Raw genomic sequence first — 17,851 nt, 5'->3', positions numbered from 1 at the left:
TTCCTAATGAATATTCTTTCTGCATTAAAAATAAAAATGATTTTCAGGGATGGGGGATTTAGCTCAGTGGTTCTGCTGCCTGCCTCATAAGCACAAGGATCTGAGTTCAATACCCAGTACCAAAAAAATAATAATAATTTTCAAACTAGAAAAACAAAGTAGAGGATCCAACTTACTTTGTAAGACAAAAAAAATAAAACAAAACAACAACAAAAAACCCTCAAATCACAGTACACACCAATTATTTATTTAAATACTGGAAAAGGTCAATGATGGAAAAAATAGGTTTATCGTGAGTTTATATTCACTAATTTATTTTACCATTTAAAAAAAGTGCTGCCGCTAGGTTATCCTAGTCAGAGAACACTTCATGACACATGCAGCTACTGTAATACTATAATAGACACAGCCGTTATAGAATGATTTACAAGTTAGGAGGAAGCTCAACAGTAGTAAGGGTGACTTGTTTATTTAAACTAAAAACACTGATAATATACAAACTTTTTCTCAATTGATTGAAAGGGCTATAAAATTCTACCTACAGACAAGGGAAGCAACATAATCACATTGATGACATTTCTACTAATTATTTATACTTTACTTCCTCCTTAAAAGTACAGCTGGACACTCAGCTACATAATTTTCTAGACTGTGTGATGGCTTCAAGGTTGTCCTACCATAAATGACTGAAAGAAAACAGTTGTGTTGGTCATCTGACAATGACTCGTGTGGGTTTTTAAAAGTGGAGAGAAAATGGCAAATTGTGCCGTATGTACTTACAGAACCCAAAGAATCAATCTGTGTAAATGTGAAATAAATAAGTGGTCCATGAGTAAATACAATCTCTGGGCTGACTTAAATCTAGAAGAGTGAGCCAAGTGAGCACTAACAATACCACGTAGAAATGTCTAGAAACATCATTTTCTAGAACTCAGTTTGTGAGACCATGTCTTGCCTGAATATATACATTATTTACAAATATTCCCTTTTGGCCTCTGAAATTTAGCCATTTTTGTTTGGCTTTTAAGCTGTTTTCTTTCCATATCCTAGCCAATACTGCAGTTATTACTATCATTAAAATACTCTTATGCATGAATTACAAATATTAATAAAGTAACCCTGCATGTATAAATATCTCAATATTCTAGCAGAATTTAAAGCATTCAGAATGTACATAAAAGTATTTGTTTTTGGTAGGGCCGGTAGTTTTTTTTTTTTTTTTAATCATCGCTGTTTCAATAAAGCTTTGTACATGGCAAAGCCCAAAACTGCAAAAACAGTAGCACCAAAACTTGCTCGAAGCCAAAACGTGGAACTCTTCAGGTCGGCTTGTGTCACGTGCCTGTAGTCAGAAAATAGAATTAATATTTAAAACACAATTAGTAGGAAAATCTTGAATCAGTCATGTAACGGGACTACTTATAGGGAAGTATTAGCACACTTGTCAGGCTAATTGCATACAAAAACATTTATCAAGACAGCCATGTACACACTGCTCAAATAACCATTATCTTAAGAAAGTGACACCCTGTAGATATCAGTAAAGGCAAATGTCTTCATAATTAGCTGCTATGTGGGAGGTGACATCTAAACATTTTACTTTTCTTTGTATGGGAAACGAACTTAGATAAATCAACCCACCACTTTTTAATACTACCATGGTGCTTCAAAATCAGAATTAAGGCTAGGTTCTCACAATTTTGAGGGTCATATTTAAGGAACATAAATAAGGTGCAGTCTTCTGTCCCCAGGAATCAAAAGCTGTCTTGTAAGCAGTTAAGTGACAAGTGACAATACTTTTTAAGAGCAATGATTAAAGTCAACTTTTGGAAACAGCGAGCCCCATAGAAATTCACCACCCCTCCCCAGAAAAAGCCCAAAGGTGCAGGGGAATATTTATCAGTTTGCATTAATTTGATTACTGCTAATTAAAGAGGTGGGGGAAAAAAACCCTGATGTTAGACAGGCAGTGATAATGGTACCAAAAAGAAAGACAGTGTAAGATGACGGATTGAAAAGTAATGACATAAAAGAAGCCGTATAATGCATGACAAAAACAGGGACACCCTGTACCACAAACTGAGTTTGGAAGCATGCTCAGTTAATAACACTGTTAAGCACCCTTGAGAGTCTCAAGTATGACAGCTCACCAAGAAGAGGATAAAGCTTTAAGCAAAGACTCGAACATTTTATTCAAGTGTCACTGAAGTCTTAGTTAAGTAAACACGATTGAGATGAATTCAGAATTAAAAGCTTAGAAAGCCTGCCTAGGTTAGGTTATTTTACGACCAAGTTAAACAAACAGCTTGGAAGCAATGTCAGATGTCATTTAAAGACCAAGACACTGACATAAGCAAAAGTTAAGAGCCAAGAATTCAATTTGTACAAAATTACTTTACTTCAGTAACAGTCACATGATCAGACTGGTTATCACAAAATGCAATCTGTATAACCCTAGAGACAAAAGTCTACATACAACACAAGCCCAACACAAGCCAGTGCTTCATGCTTATCATGGCCAAGTAACCCAACACTCCAATTTCTCACCCTTACCAGTTTCTATTGAAAACAAAACACTCCTTCTTACAAAACAAAGTAATAAAAGAGGTCATTCTATCTTGCAAGTTAGTTTTTCCAACAAGCAATGTTTTTGTTTGTTTGTTTTTTAAAGTTAGAGAAGAGAAAATTTATGTTTAAGTTTTTCTAGTTGGAAAAACTTCCAACAAGGCCACCCCATTGGTTGTGGGAAATGTTACCTGGCTTCAAGAAAAAGTGGACCACGAGATGACTCCATGAAGATGGAATCTTCTACAGAGCTGACAGCATGCACCTGATGAGTAACACTGCCTTCGTCGTCTGCTAACAGCGTGGCACCCCACTCAGCTACCTGGGCTCTTAACCTTTTATACACATGCACAGTTTGGGGTTCACAGCAAAGAATAACATCTCTCAATTAAGACATCCCACACAAATGTTGAGTTGCCTCCCTGTATGATGGGTCTCAGGCTTTCTATCTTTAAAATGAATGTATTCTAGAAAAAAACAAAACACCTATCTATATCTAACTCTTTTTTTCCCAAGGTTTTTTTTTTGTTTTTGGTACTAGGGATCAAACTCAGGCCCTCGCGCTTATGAGGCAGGCAATGGTACCAAGCTAAATCCCTGGCCCTTTATCTACTCTTTTAAAGTCACAAACCAGGCAAGGAAACCTAAACTGTTACATAAGTTCTCAATGCAGCAGGTGTGAAGCTGCTCTTGGTATAGCTAACACACTGAGAGAAGTCCCTGAAACCAATACCATAAACAGTACTGACAAATGTGATAAGCCTAAATATTCATCTGAAATGAATTAGTGATTATTAGTCATGAAGTTTACAGACACTAATGACTGGAATTTTTAAAAGTTCAATAATCTCTGTGAAAAATTGGCTCCAATGTCTCAAACTCATAGACCACCAAGGACCCTCAATGAGAATAACAAAGCTTATGTCTCCAATAGAAATGGACAGAATTCAAAGAGGGAACACAGGCTAACTGCATGAGAGCTTCTGCTTCAGCTTTGGTTGCCCTTTTGGGGGTGGTACTAAGTACTGAACTCAGAGCCTAACTTCTGTTTTGTTTTGTTTCTGGTACGAGGGATTGAACTCAAGACTTTGCACTTGCCAGGCAGGCGCAGTGTCACTAAGCTGTTACGTCCCTGACCCTAGATCCCATCTTTTATTTCTAAAATTTTACATTTATTATCATTATCATCATCATTATTGGTATCGGGGATCAAATTCGGGACCTTGTGCTTACGAGGCTTGCACTGAGCTAAATCCTTGGCCCAGCATTTATAATTTAACTTGCAGGGGGTGGTGGTGGAAGGGATTAAAATCAAAATTTAGTCAGGCGTGGTGGTGCACGCCTTTAATCCCAGCACTCAGGAGGCTGAGACATTGCTGTGTGTTTGAGACCAGCCTGGGCTACATAGTGAGGTCCATGTCAGTCTCAACTACATAGTGAGACCCTGTCTCAACCCCCACCCCCCAAAAAAATCAAGGCTTGCCATAATCATATTAAAATCAGTCAAAAGACTTGCTGTAAATATTCTTCAAACAGGGATATCTGTTTTACACAGCTCCCTTTGTTGGGTTTTAGGAAAGTATTATCATTCATGAAATAAAATTTTGTTTTAGAGACAGTCCCTCACTATGGTTCAGGCTGGCCTTGAACTCACAACCCTTCTGCCTCAGTCTCCCAAGTGCTGGTACACAGACATGCATTGCTGCACCCTACTATGTATTCTGACAGATTTTATTGCTTAATTTTCTTCTGCATTTTAAGATAGTAATTATTTTCCCCAAGCTTTTTCCTTCAACAGGCAAAATAAAAGTACATATTTACATATGAAAAACAGCATAGATGAGTGTTCAAAATACAGCCAGTTTAAAACTTAAGGCAACTATTAACTCCTAAAGTATATTTCAATGATTCCATCAATGTTAGAGAAAATAGTTTAAGACACTGAAAGCTACCTAGAAAACTATTTTATGTCTTTACTATGACCACTTAAAAGTTGCACTCCCAGGCTCTATAAAAGAGAAAGCATTTATAATGGATGATACACTTGTCATAGCTCAGGTAACTGATACCACCTGAATATAGATTAGTGCATTCTTAAACATGTTCCACAAGTGGCTCAAACAGTAGCATTTTATAAAACTGTCCTAATCTTTAAACTCAAGACTTTTTCTACATTTAAAAACTTAATTCTTTTAAAATTACTCATATAAAATATCATCTTAGAATTAAATTATAATATCTTAATGCATAGCTTTCTTTTTAAAGTTTACTTTCATTTCAACTATAAAAAGGTAATGTACATGAGCCGAGTTCGAGACCAGCCTGGGCTACATAGTAAGTTCTAGGTCAGTCTCAACTACATAAAAAAAGGTAATGTACAATCATTAGAAAATATATGGAAAATAAAGCAAAGTGGCAAGTTTCCTTTTAGACTCTTTTGGGGGAGGCTGTGGTACTGGGGGTTGAACCTTGGGCCTTGGCACTGAGCTACATCCCCAGCCCTTTTTTATTTTTTGAGATAGGGTCTCCCTCTAGGTTGGGCTCAAACTTGTGATCCTCCTGCCTCAGCCTCCTCCAATGCTGGGATCACAGGCATGTGCCAACATGCCTAGTTCCATGTATTTTTACATATATTCAAACAGAGTATGTATAATTTATCTATAATTCATTATAAGAATTTTTCATACATTATGGGAATACTTTAGCTGCATTATATTCCATCCTCCAACTCCTGGTTATCTCTATTTATTGTTAACTATAAAGAGATAAATATTTCTCTTCATAAGATTTTTCTATTCAGGTTATTTTCCTTAAGACTTCCCAGAAATGAATATAACAGGGTCAAAAAGTGGATGGGGGTGTGTGTAGAAGGGTTCTTTTTTAACCTAGTGATATATCACAATCACCAAATATTCCTAGTCTATGTGCAGTAACATCATTTAATTCATCAATATCTCTTTTTAGAAATAAATAATAATGCTGAAGTACAACGCTAATTAATCATTTGCAGCTTCTCAGAGCTGTCAGGTTCTTTGGAAAAATTCTACCTCAGAAGTGCTTAAGGCTTATCTATCCATCTATCCACCCATCCATCCGCTGTCAAGCGCTCCTCAACACAGGTGTAAGAGCCAGGAATGGTGCTACACACCTGTAATCCCAGCACTCAGAAGGCTGAGGCAGGAGGATCACTACAAGTTTAAGTTTGAAGGCCAGCCTGAACTACAAAGGGAGACCCTGCCTCAAAAAAAAAAAAAAAAAAAAAAAAAAAAAAAAAAAAAACCCCAAAAACACAGGTATAAAAAAAAGCCAACCATGTTTGTACTTGGGTATCAGGAAGGTGATTCTTAATGCAGAATAGAAAATTTAGACTATAATGAGTTAAATGAAGAACTGTTTGTATGAAAAGCCACCGGTAGCCTATACAAGGTAACCAAAATTCCTGCATATTCTTGCACTGATTATCTTAAGGACATAAACACGCAGTGGATTCACTTAGCAATTTATTGTTAGTACAAAAACATTAACTAAAATCTTTATGGGTCAATACTGAGACTATGCTATATAAAGGAAATGTTATCAACTGCAATATCCTAAATCCATTCTAGTTATTTCCAAATAGAATACTTTTAATAGTATAGCTGAAATTCTTTTTGTAATCTGCCACAGAACTTTATATGTAATACATTCAAACTATATTGCATAAACATAGAAGTCTGAAAAAATTAGTATTTGAGGAAGGGGAAGAGCTCAGAAAGATCCAGCTATCAATTAATCTTATCTTTGACTGTAGGCTATTACTCAGAGAAAAAGAAAAACTCAAGAGAACATACTCAAAAGCAGCAAAGGTGAGATACTTTACTACTTATAGCTCCACCCAGAATATTCTCATACAACTAAGAAATGAATTCTAATTTCTTTTTCTTTCTCTTTGATTTTTTTTTTTTTTTTTTTTTTTTTTTTTTTTTTTTTGTACTAAGGATCCAACTTGGGTTCTTGTGCTTTTAAGGCAGGTGACGGAACCACTGAGCTAAATCCCCGGCCCTTCTTTCTCTTTGAGATTGGTCATTGTTATGATGTCCAGGCTGCCTTAAACTTGCAATCTTTCTGCCTCAGCCTTCCAAGGGAGCTGGGATTACAGGCTGTGAATTTGAATTTCTTATTTTGCATTCTTCTCATTTTGCCATTTTACCCTTTCTAAACACAACTCAGAGGTGTATAAATGAGCACTAATAGTGCATTAAATAGTTCCTATTTAGTGACTAGTCATTTATATATCTCAGTTATTGAATTTTTAAGACAATACTTTCAAACAGCATATATACGTGTAATACATGTGCATTTAAAATTTGGGCATTTATCTACCACTTTTGTGTCTGTTTCTGTCTCTGCTCACCCTGCAACCCCTGTACTGGAAATCAAACCTAGGGGTGCTCTACCACTAAGCTACATCCCCAGGCTCTTTTATTTTATTTTTTTTATTTTGAGACAGGATTTTGCTATCCTGCCCAAGCAGGCCTTGAACTTGTGATCTTCCTGTCTCGGACTCCCAAACCTGCTATTATTATAGGTATGGACCATCATATCTGACTCTACTAGGCACAATCTTCTATGTTTATTTCTAATAACAATGCAAATACTGCTTACTGGAGATGGAACCCAGGGCCTTGGGCATGTCCGACAGGCACTCTCTACCACTGAACTATGCTAATGTAAATTTTCCTAAATTGAACTAAAAGGCATAAAATATTTTAATATCTCTCAAAAAAGGTTAAGAAATCAATATGTAATATCTAGTAACCATGAAATGTAAGCAAGCTGTTAACTGAGCATGCCTGAATAGTAACATACTTTGGAAAAGGACATAGATAATGCACCAATGTAAAGAAATGCTTCATCAAGCAGTGAAATAATTCAAATTTACAGATGATCATGGATACACAGGAGAAACTGCAATATCTATATGTTAACTAGTATATCTGGTAATATTTAAAGATGACAAATTAAGCAAATTCCACTCTACCGTGTCTAAATTATAAGCAACAACAGCAGTGGCTGCCTACTTACTGAGAATCTATAACACACACTCTTAATAAGTACAGTTTTAAATTCTACTATGTCTACAAATTCAAAGAACTGCCTGTGAGGACCTTTACACATGGGATGGTTCCTTTATACACAGTTGTTTCCTAGACATTAAAACATGACTTCCTTGGATATGTTATTCTAAGAACTCTTAGATTACCAATGTCTGACAACATTAAGATTTTAAGAACACATCTTCATGAAGAAGCAGTTCATTTTGGTCTGATAGTAAAATCCTTTTTTTTTTTTTTTTTTTTTTTTTTTTTTTTTTTTTTTTTTGTGGCACTGGGGATTAAACCCAGGGTCTCACATATGATAGGCTAAAATTCTTTCCTGGAAAAAAAGAGCTCTTAGGGCTGGGGATTTAGCTCAATGGTTCCACCACCTGCCTTGCAAGTGCAAGGTTCCAAGCTTGATCCCTGATAGCCCCCCATCAAAAAGAGCTCTTATATGAAGTAACGTAGTTTAAACTCATAAAGGAGGAACTTGTTAATTAAAGCAATTCAGGTAAGTGAAGTAAGTTGTTAATGAAAGGGGTATAAAATAAATGTTACATCCTGTTAAGTTAAAAATACATTGAAAGCATAAAAATGCAACGGGTACTGTTATAGTCCATCATATCTTTAGGTTTCTGCAAATATTCAGTGTATCTGGCACTTGGTTGCCAAAGAAAAATGTCACTACTGAGAAAGTAACATGAACAAATTATATGACTAATGTAAATAGTTAAGATGGAATGGAAAAACAAAAACAAAATATGCACCAAAGGAAATCACACCAAAATAATAAACTGTAAAATAAACAACCTTTCATTAAATATAGGTTTGGAGAAGTGGGAAGATTATACACAGAAACCTATCTGTGAAAGAGATTAAGAGGATTAAAAAACAACTAAGTAGCACAGACAAACATGAAAATGAATACCTAAAGCGAAGGACAAATTAAATTCATAGCACTCTACAGTATAGTATTAATCTCATACAAAGTAGAAGTGTTCTCAAGTCAGAAAAATAAGTACTTAAATAAAGATCCTGGGTAGTTCAAACCAACAATCAAGCTCATTCCTCTACAATGAGTTTACACTTTCAGATTTAAAAAGTGTTTAAAAAACCAGCAGATTCAAAAGTTGTTTTTCTCCAGTAGCAGGATTTACACCATTGGAAAAGAAAGCATTTCAAAAATTAAAATCATCTGACCACATGTTAATCATCCTCCAAATGTATTTAAATTCAAATAATTCTAGCCATAAACTATTCTGAAGAACATAAATGCATCCAGATTTAAAGGGTGAGACCCATATTTCCAAAGTACAAAGTCCAAGTGAGAGGTGTGTGTTTAAATTTAACACTATTCTCACATGTTAAAGTCAATTAAGAAATCAATTAAATTGGAAATTTAAAAAAATTATTAGTACTTTCTATTTAAAATACAATGCCAGTATATAAGCTCAAGAACAAAGATTTATTTTTTTCTCGTAAACGGTTGAAAAAATCCTAAGAGTTCCAGAAATTAACCTACTGAAACTACATAAACTCATGATCGAGTTTGTAATACTTTCTTTTTTTAACATGATAAACTAAAATACTGAAAATATAATGAAAGTTTGCAAGAGACAATTTAGTGACATAATATTTAGAAAGGTACTTAAAGGCAGGTAGAACATATCTGGCATCTTCTAAGTCTACCCCAGCTCACAGCAGATTCCAATCTAAAGCAGAGACTTAAGTATCTTGAATGAATAAATTAAGGTGGGAAGGGGTAGAGGAGAAAGTGGGAAAATGTATAATATCAGGTAGTAATAATTTCTATCCCAATGACCAAACTTGTTCAAGTACTCTAAAACAGTATACTAATTTGAGACCAGTATGTATATACCAATATCTGTCTGCTAGTTTAATTCTTTCCATATATGTTAATGAAACTTTATGCCTAAATAAAATGTCAAGTCATTTACAATCTTTTATGGTTCTGATTCACACACTAAGCATAGAAATTTTAATTTCCAAAAACAACGACTGTTCACTGGTTTGTTTTGTTTTGTTTTTTTGGTTCCGGGGATTGAACACAGGTCCTTGAGCTTGCAAAGTAGGCACATGAACCACTGGGCCCCAACCGTTTACTGTTAAGTGGGAGCCCTCCCTACTGAATGAAATACAATGAAAATTCTTCAAATGACTTTAATCAAACTTTTTTCTGTTTAGGCAACATTAAAATACATCTAGCATGGCAACCCCACAGTAACCAAAGGCTGCCAAGCCCTGAAAAGTAATAGGGAAAGGAGGTTCCCTTTTCACCCTGTCATTAAAAAATTTTTTCATGTGAAAGAAAGAAAATGCTGCACAGAGAAGAGACATTTTCATTAAGTGTCTTATTTTCATTTTCATGAATCTAGGCCACATCTTAAGACTGAAGTTACAAACTGGCAGCCTGTAAGCATACTCTGTTCTGAACAGCACTATAAACTTCTGAAATTGCTACTCATTAAATATCAGGAAGTCACATAAAAATCAATTTATTTATTTGGTAGTGGGGATCAAGCTCGGGACCTCGTGCTTGCAAGGCAGGTGGCAGCAGCACTGAGCTAAATCCTTAGCCCTTAAAAGCTTGATTTCTAGCCTACTGTAAAACCAGAAATCTTAGCAACCTTGGCCTTTAAAACAAGGGGCTATAGCTGAGAGATAGATGGCTGCCTTTTAGAAAGGCCTGTCACAAACCATACCTCTCCTTGTTTCTTAGCCTTAGCCACCATCATTCATTTACATTATGTATTCAGATCCTCCAGGAACTTGAATTTTTGACCCCTACCCACCTACCTTACTTACCTGTAACTGTTTACAAATTGAAGAAACTTCAACACAGAACCCCTAATACTCCCCTGTACTTCTTAAATTATTATTATTATTTTGGTGATACTTGGAGGGAACCTTAAGCCTTCACACTGAGCTACACCCCATTTTCTGAAGTATGCCTTTTTATTTTATTTTGAGGCAGGGTCTCAGCAAGTTGCCTAGGCTGGACTTGAACCTGCGGTCCTCCTACCTCAGCCACCCAGAGTGTCGGGATTATAGGTGTGTGCCACCACTCCTTGCTAGTTCACTGTACTATCAATAAATGCGTGATGTACCAACAAGGATAAGGAAGTTTTCTGAAAAGCACACTGGTTTCCCTGCTCATCTTTCTCATTCTTTCCCCCTTTGATTATCAGATGTCAGTGATGCGAGCTAACACTATTATATCTAGTTTATAGATATGACAAAACATGCTGAGTTAAAGGTCACTGAATAAAGTGATTTACTATGAACAAGCACGTGAATTTAAGGCCCAACTAACTTATTTCATTTGAAATATGATTAAACTGCACTAGGAAAAAAACTGTCACCAAAGATGCAGACAATGAATCAATCTGCTATCACGGGCAATCAAGAGCTTCCAGAATAGATAATAAAACAGGTGGTTTGTGATGAGCAATTAATGGGAGCCAAGGTAGGTTCACCAGGAAGATATTAAGTAGATATCACTTCCTATTTAGATAAATCATTATAAACTGGCAGATCAGAGAAATGTGGTAGAAATTATACAGTGATTTCAGGAAAACTCTTCCCGTAATCTCTGCTAAGAAGGTTAAAATGTGAGTTGGATGATACATTTTTAACTGATTGAAAAATCCTTCCCCAAGAATTCTGGACCTGTCACTGGAAAAGAGCTCTCTGGTGCAGAAATATAGGGCTTGCTCACTTTATTTCTCCTCTCCAACTTCTGGGTGTACATTATCTTTGACTAGTAACTTCAAAGACATATCTACCAATTTGCAAATAACAAAATGCTAAGATAGATAGATAGATATAAAAAAATGGGACAAATGGTAGAAATAATGTTTGAAATGACTGAGCTAGAACACATGGATTCAAAAGAAGACTGACATTTAAGAGAGATACACAGGTATCTGCATTTAGGTTCAAAGAGTCAACTAAAAATGTCAAACAATTAGAAAGGAAGGGACAGCTGCCTTAACAGCACTTCATATGAAAAAAAAATCTGATTTCAATTAATCCCAAGACAATATATGTGGACAGTGGGATGGGCTGCTAAACAATTGATTCATGCACTAGACAGGTGCTGTGCTAAGTGTGGAACAGGGCGGCCCACCATTCTGGAATAGACAGACCATATGCGGAGCCCTGTCATCCATTCTCAGTGGCACCTCTTAGGAGGTACTCTGAAAACTTAAGGGGCTTTCAGATGAGGACAACCAGGAATGGTAAGGCTGCTACAACATCTAATTTAAGAAAAGGCTGAAAGAAATGGGGATGTTCTACCTGGAGAAGAGAAAGTTAGGGGAGGAGTGATGGCCGTCCTCAAATGTCTGAAGGATTGCTATGTTGAAGAGGGAGTAGAATAGTCGTATGTTGTTCTAAAGGGCAGAACTAAAACTAAAGGAGAGAAAGTTATAGGGAAAACATTTTAGTTTAAAAAAATAAAAGCAAAAGCAAAAGCCCTTTCCAAAGAAGAAAGCCATCAGCAAATAAACAGCACTCTCCAAGGAAGGCAATCTTTTAGGAGGTTAGGCCAGATGAGTTCTAGAATCTCTTCCAGCTCTGAGATTCCCAACAGTAGAGCTCCAAAAAATATTGTTTGGTTTGAACTAGCCTTGCGTGTTCTGTCAGGGAAATCATGTCGGTCGGTCTGGGTTATTCCTTTAGAGATGCCACTCGAAGGGAGGAGGCAGAACTTCATTACCACATGAATGAGGTAATCCCTTCAAAGCAGTCCCCTGAGATGGCTGCATTCTTATTCTAGAGCTGCTAGTGCTAAAAATATCACCAAAACTCTTTAGAATGCCTTCAAATTCAGTTTTCTAGTCACCTAAGAAATAGCTTTACTGTTCACAGATACAACTACTGTATTGCGGGTGGACACTAACCATGATAATCTGACAAACGTGGAGTCCAGTCCTCAGCACGTGTCCAGTGGTGGACCAAATAACTGACCCATCTCTAACTAAACTATTTAATACGGTTTGATCTTGATCCTCCATCTTAACCAAGCTCAGCTCCCAATGATGTCTAAATGATTTCAAAAACCTAATTCATCCTTAGACACATATTAAATTTGACATCAGATACAAATTAATATAAGCTAGGCCAGTGGTGGCGAACCTATGGCAAGCTTGCCTCAGTGGGTTGTTTGTCATCAGTGAAAGCTCTAAAAGGTTTCCTATCACTGACCTAGTATATCAAATGCTCAAAAAATACAACACTGACTCAAATAAAGGTAGCATGATCAGAGTAAGAATACAACCTTCCAAGGACACTGCTTCGAAGATATCTCTTTTTTTCTCTTTCTTTTTAAGAAGCATATTGCCTTATAGGAATATTTCATGTTTCAGCTCAGTTTTAAAGGCGTCAAAAAATAAGGAGTACAGTTTTGTGTATGTGTATGAATGCATGTGTGTTACTGGGAACTGAACCCAGGGCCTTTGCACTGAGCTACATTCCTAGTTCCTTTTTAATTCTGAGTCAGGGACTTGCTAAATTGTCCAGGCTGGACTTGAACTTGTGATCCTTTTGCCTCAGCCTCCCAGAATGATGGGATTACAGGCATGTGCCACCGCACCCCATTTAGATCTTGTTTCCTTCCATGATGCTCTGAGTCTTTAAAGTTGGTTATTATTCTCATTTCCAGAAACAATGTTGTTTTAAATAAAATGTTCCACTTTTTTTTTTTAAGACAAGGTCTTGCTATGTAGTTCAGGCTGGCCTTGAACTCACAGTGATCCTCCTCAGTCAGCCTCTTGAGTGCTGGGATTACAGGTGTGCACCACCATCCCCAGCCCTCCACTTTTTAAAAAGTCAACATAAATTCTAATTAATGAAACCATTCTAACAAATAGTTTCAAGAATAGAGAATTTTTTCAAATCCCAAATATTGTTCACATTAGCACAGTTGTACTAGGATATAAGTGAATGTAAAGTGAGTATAGTATACCATAATATCTTTTTGTGGAAGGATCAATGTACTTTGTCCTCACTACAAAAGTTCTAATCTATTTCTACAACTCATAACCAAAAAAAATTTAATCTCCCTGCACATATTATCTTCTAATATGAAAGATAATTTAAATTTCCTACTGGAAAAAAAATCTAAAATCTTATTTTATAGTCCTCACAATACACCTTTTAATTTACAAACATTATTAAGATGCTTCTAAAACTAAGCATTGTCATCACAGTGAGAATTTTAGTGGAAGTTAGTTAGGCATCAGTTGGCTCGCTGTCTTTGTAGTACCTATATAATACATAGTTTATCCATTTTTTTCTTTTGTATTTTAACAGAATGCCTGGTACCCAGTAAATAAAGTTAAGAACCTGTTAAGAACTGCAGTGAAGATTTTGTTCTTTACAGATTGCAGCAAGTCTGAGTTGAGGAAGTTCTGACAGATGCAAAATGTACACCTGTTGCAGGTGCACATACAGCGTAACCGGGCATGGCTGCGAAAACACACAGAAGGACAGGATTGAGTTCTTACTCATTAATATGGCACAGGTTAGGGTGTGCCAACTTTAAAAAAAAGATTTAGGCATAAGCAACACTCTTTGAAGAAAGGAAAAGGATAGTGTGGGGCATGCTAAAGTTGTGCAGAATTCCACATTTACCAAAAGCATAATAAACAGTAATACCTTCCTCCTCCCTCCCTATAGAAAATCTAGGGAAAATTAACTAACACTTTTGATTTTTTTGGAGGGGGGATGGAATTATTATGTAAGTTTCAGTGGAATAAATATGCACAGCAATAGATGGCACCCTCATCTAAATTAGTAAAAATAAAAACTGAGTAAGCCATAGCACCCACCAAAAGGAAAAGGTTTTCTAGCATTAAATAATCACCCCTCTTCCTCCCTCAGCATACACACATGCCTGAAGACCAGGAAGGAGAAGAGTGACAAATACAGAAAGGTCAAAAGACAAGTATATTCAAATAAGATATGAACATCATCTTTAATTCATCAAGCACTCTGGTTCCCAAAGGAAATCAAAGTGCTTCATAAATTCCTACTTGAACAAAATGTAGAGTTAATTTCATCTGCTATCAAAACACAACAGCTAAGTATGAAATGCTGGGTAAAGATGTAAAAATCAAAAATGGATCCAATTGAAATTAGATGTGAAATTTAGGGAGGCTTTCTGACTCCTTTCTGGTTGAGTGGAGTTGCACTAGTTGGGGCAGGCACATGGGCAACCCATTTCACCTAGGCCCTAACTACTGAAGTAAGTGGTCTCCACCACTGCTCAGTGGTCAGAACCACTCAGACATACAAAGCCACCACACCACCCACGAAGAGGCACTGGCGCAGAACCCACTCAGAATGGCACCACCTGATGAATCAATGCCATTACTTCCTGTAACACCTGATCATATTTAGAGGCTTCTCAGTCAAAGGACTGGCCCAATCTGACTTGGATTAGCTTGTGAGATCTGATGAGACCACAGCACACAGTAGCATGGTTGTGGAGATTAGCAGCATCCCAATAATGCCTAATTCTCAACATGAAGAAAAACAAGAATTAATTTTGATAATTAATGCTCAAGACATTCCTTTTTAAAACCTAACTTGCAATGGTGAACATATCATTGCTACCAAGTTACTAATAGCTGTCATACTGGAATCCATCTGTTATTTTATAAATTGAATCTGACTCTTTAACATACACAAGGCTCCACCCACCAAAAAGGAGAGATGCAAAGTATGCTTAGCAACAGGGAGATGCTTCATGAGAAGTAGTTTGGGATTAACCATATGAACAAGTATCCATGTATGTACATTTATCATATATACACACACAAGAATTCAGTAAATGTTTTACAGATGTGGATGTATAAACACAGTTGCAGATTAAAAAGTACACTTAAGTCATTAAAAGACACCATAATATACAGTTAGGCAATAAGCCTGGCCAGCAGTGCGTTTCTAGATAATTACTAAATGTTAATTATAGCAAGAAAGGAGATTTGGTCATCCTGTAAGAAAATGTAAACAAAATCCCACAGAAGTCATAAAGAAAAAGTAACTTACAAAGCAGTTTTTAGAAAGACCCAGATTTTTCTCAAATTCTCTATTCTATCAGTGTTGCCCATGGCTCGGGAGAGTCTGTCTCTGTAATGATCCTCTCTGTAGATAACATACATGAGAGTTTTAAAGCAGAGGTGAAACATAAATAAGGTTTTGCTTATCTTATATTAATAGGAATGACTTGTCTTCCAATGCAAATAGAAATTCAAAGGTTTTGTATTTAAAGCCTTAGTTAAATGATTAACAGTGAAGTTAACTCTGATTTTAAAAATCTGTACAAATTATACACCTTTCTCTAAAACCAGCCTTGATTTATAGCAATGTTTAATTAGTACTTTGTTTTTATACTATAGCTTTCATGATGAAAAATATTTTAGAGACTAACCTAATAATAAATAGAATAAGCTATGAAGTCCTGAGAAACGCACTGCCTGAAAACCATCTCATTACAAAACAGAACTTACACAAACACTCTACTTGAGGAGAATGCCATTAAGAATCATGCAATTTTAAAGCAGTTAGTAAGCTACAAAGATATCCACAGTTATGTGCTTGTACATATGTATGTGTAGATATACAATAAATGTACATGAAATTTGTGGCTTGTAACACTTAATGCAAAACATGTATATAATGAAAATTCCAATTACAAGTACTTTTTAAAACAAAGACACTCTATATCCTGGATTCAAACATAAAATGTAAATTCAACATAAATTTTTAAAAAACATTTTAATCTTTCCCATACCCCAGATCAATTAATCAACAGATATAAAAGAACTTTGTGTATGGAAATGCCTTATAAGCATAAAGCAACATGATGCCAACCCTATTTTATTGCATAAGGTTTTTAAATTTGTTTTGTTTTTGAGACAGGATCTTGTTTTATAATATAAGCCAGCCTTGAACTCACTATGTAGCCCAAACTGGCCTCAAACTCATGGCAATCATCCTGCCTCAGTCTCCAGAGTTCTGAGATTACAGGTATGCACACCATGCCCAGCTCAAGACTTATTGTTTTAATGCTGGATGAGAGGCTGTGCTTTATTGTACTATCTTGTTAAGAGAGCTACAGGCAGCTCAAAAATATATAAATATTGTCAGAAGTAATGTTTTTATTATGGCACCCAAACCAAACTTGGCTTTGTTTAAATTTGTGTCTTCTCATTACAAAGTCTCTTTCTGTTGCTGAACAACTTCTATGTGACAAGACTCCCCCCTTGTGGCTAATAATGGCATGCAATGTTATTATGAACCATGCAATATGAAATGAAGACAGAGCAAGTACTTACGGGTACATGGCCATTGTTGTCAGTTTAACAAAGATGTCTTTACTGGGTGCATCAGCAGTATTGCAAGTGAAGGCTTGAGGTGGAGGCATTTTGTGTTTCCTGCAGAAATCAGTAGGTGAGATACTGTATTCTTGTTTAACTTCATGCAGGTCTGATTTTGCAGCTACAATTAAGCAGGGTATTCTGCTATCCATAAAGTGTTGCTATGGAATAAAAAATGAAATCAAAATCTTATGACAAGGTAAAGAATTACTATTTGATTAAACATGAACTAAAAATTTTCTCTGGAGAGGCAAAGTAACAATAGCTTCAAAGATAGAAAATGAACCGAGAGGCAGTTTGGTGATAGTGTAGTCAGTTTCATAAAATAAATATGATTAGGACCATTTTTCTAATGTGGCTAACAAAACAGACCTTTCTACAATTCTTTAGATTCACTGAGACCTATGTACAATTCTTTAGATTCACTATAATTTTTAAAAGTAAAAAGACAACAATCACTTTGAAATAAAAGGAAATCTATTAACTTCTATAATAAAGACTATTTCATTTTTTGTATTAGCTCTAGTCCTTGACATATATGTATATGTGTACATATACATATTTATACAGTTGAGATCATAACTATTTTAAAACGTAATACTGTGTCTTCTCCCTTCTTCAAAATTATTGTTTTTAATATTCTACTAGAGTATTTAATATTAATTTAGAAACTATCCTCCTAATGTTAGAAAACTGATTTCCAGTTTCTCCTATTACAAATAATGCTATGCTATATCACTGTATACAAATTTTTTGTCCTACTGAATCTTTTTTTTTTTTTTTTTTTTTTTTTTTTTTAAA

General features: G+C 35.7%; 1 protein-coding gene across 5 annotated transcripts in view; it reads right to left on the bottom strand.

The window, feature by feature from the left end:
• Nucleotides 1-250: 250 nt before the first annotated feature.
• Nucleotides 251-17,851, bottom strand: part of Rhot1 (ras homolog family member T1) — a 50,035-nt gene continuing 32,434 nt past the window's right edge. For 2 of the 5 annotated variants that reach the window (XM_010642370.3, XM_010642372.3), the window contains exons 17-20: nt 17,009-17,211; nt 15,720-15,815; nt 14,013-14,135; nt 251-1,342 (exon numbers count right to left, since the gene is read on the bottom strand). In XM_010642370.3, coding sequence (XP_010640672.1) covers nt 1,225-1,342; nt 14,013-14,135; nt 15,720-15,815; nt 17,009-17,211 — 540 coding nt within the window. In that variant the 3' untranslated portion in view covers nt 251-1,224. The remainder of the gene's footprint in view (nt 1,343-14,012; nt 14,136-15,719; nt 15,816-17,008; nt 17,212-17,851) is intronic. The other 3 variants (XM_010642373.3, XM_010642371.3, XM_010642374.3) reach the window with 3 other exon arrangements.

Source organism: Fukomys damarensis, unplaced genomic scaffold, assembly GCF_012274545.1.
Source record: "Fukomys damarensis isolate Sample0158 unplaced genomic scaffold, DMR_v1.0_HiC HiC_scaffold_13, whole genome shotgun sequence".
NCBI classification, from domain to species: domain Eukaryota; kingdom Metazoa; phylum Chordata; class Mammalia; order Rodentia; family Bathyergidae; genus Fukomys; species Fukomys damarensis.
Note: the sequence above shows the minus strand (reverse complement) of the source record. Positions and strands in the feature narration are given on the sequence as shown.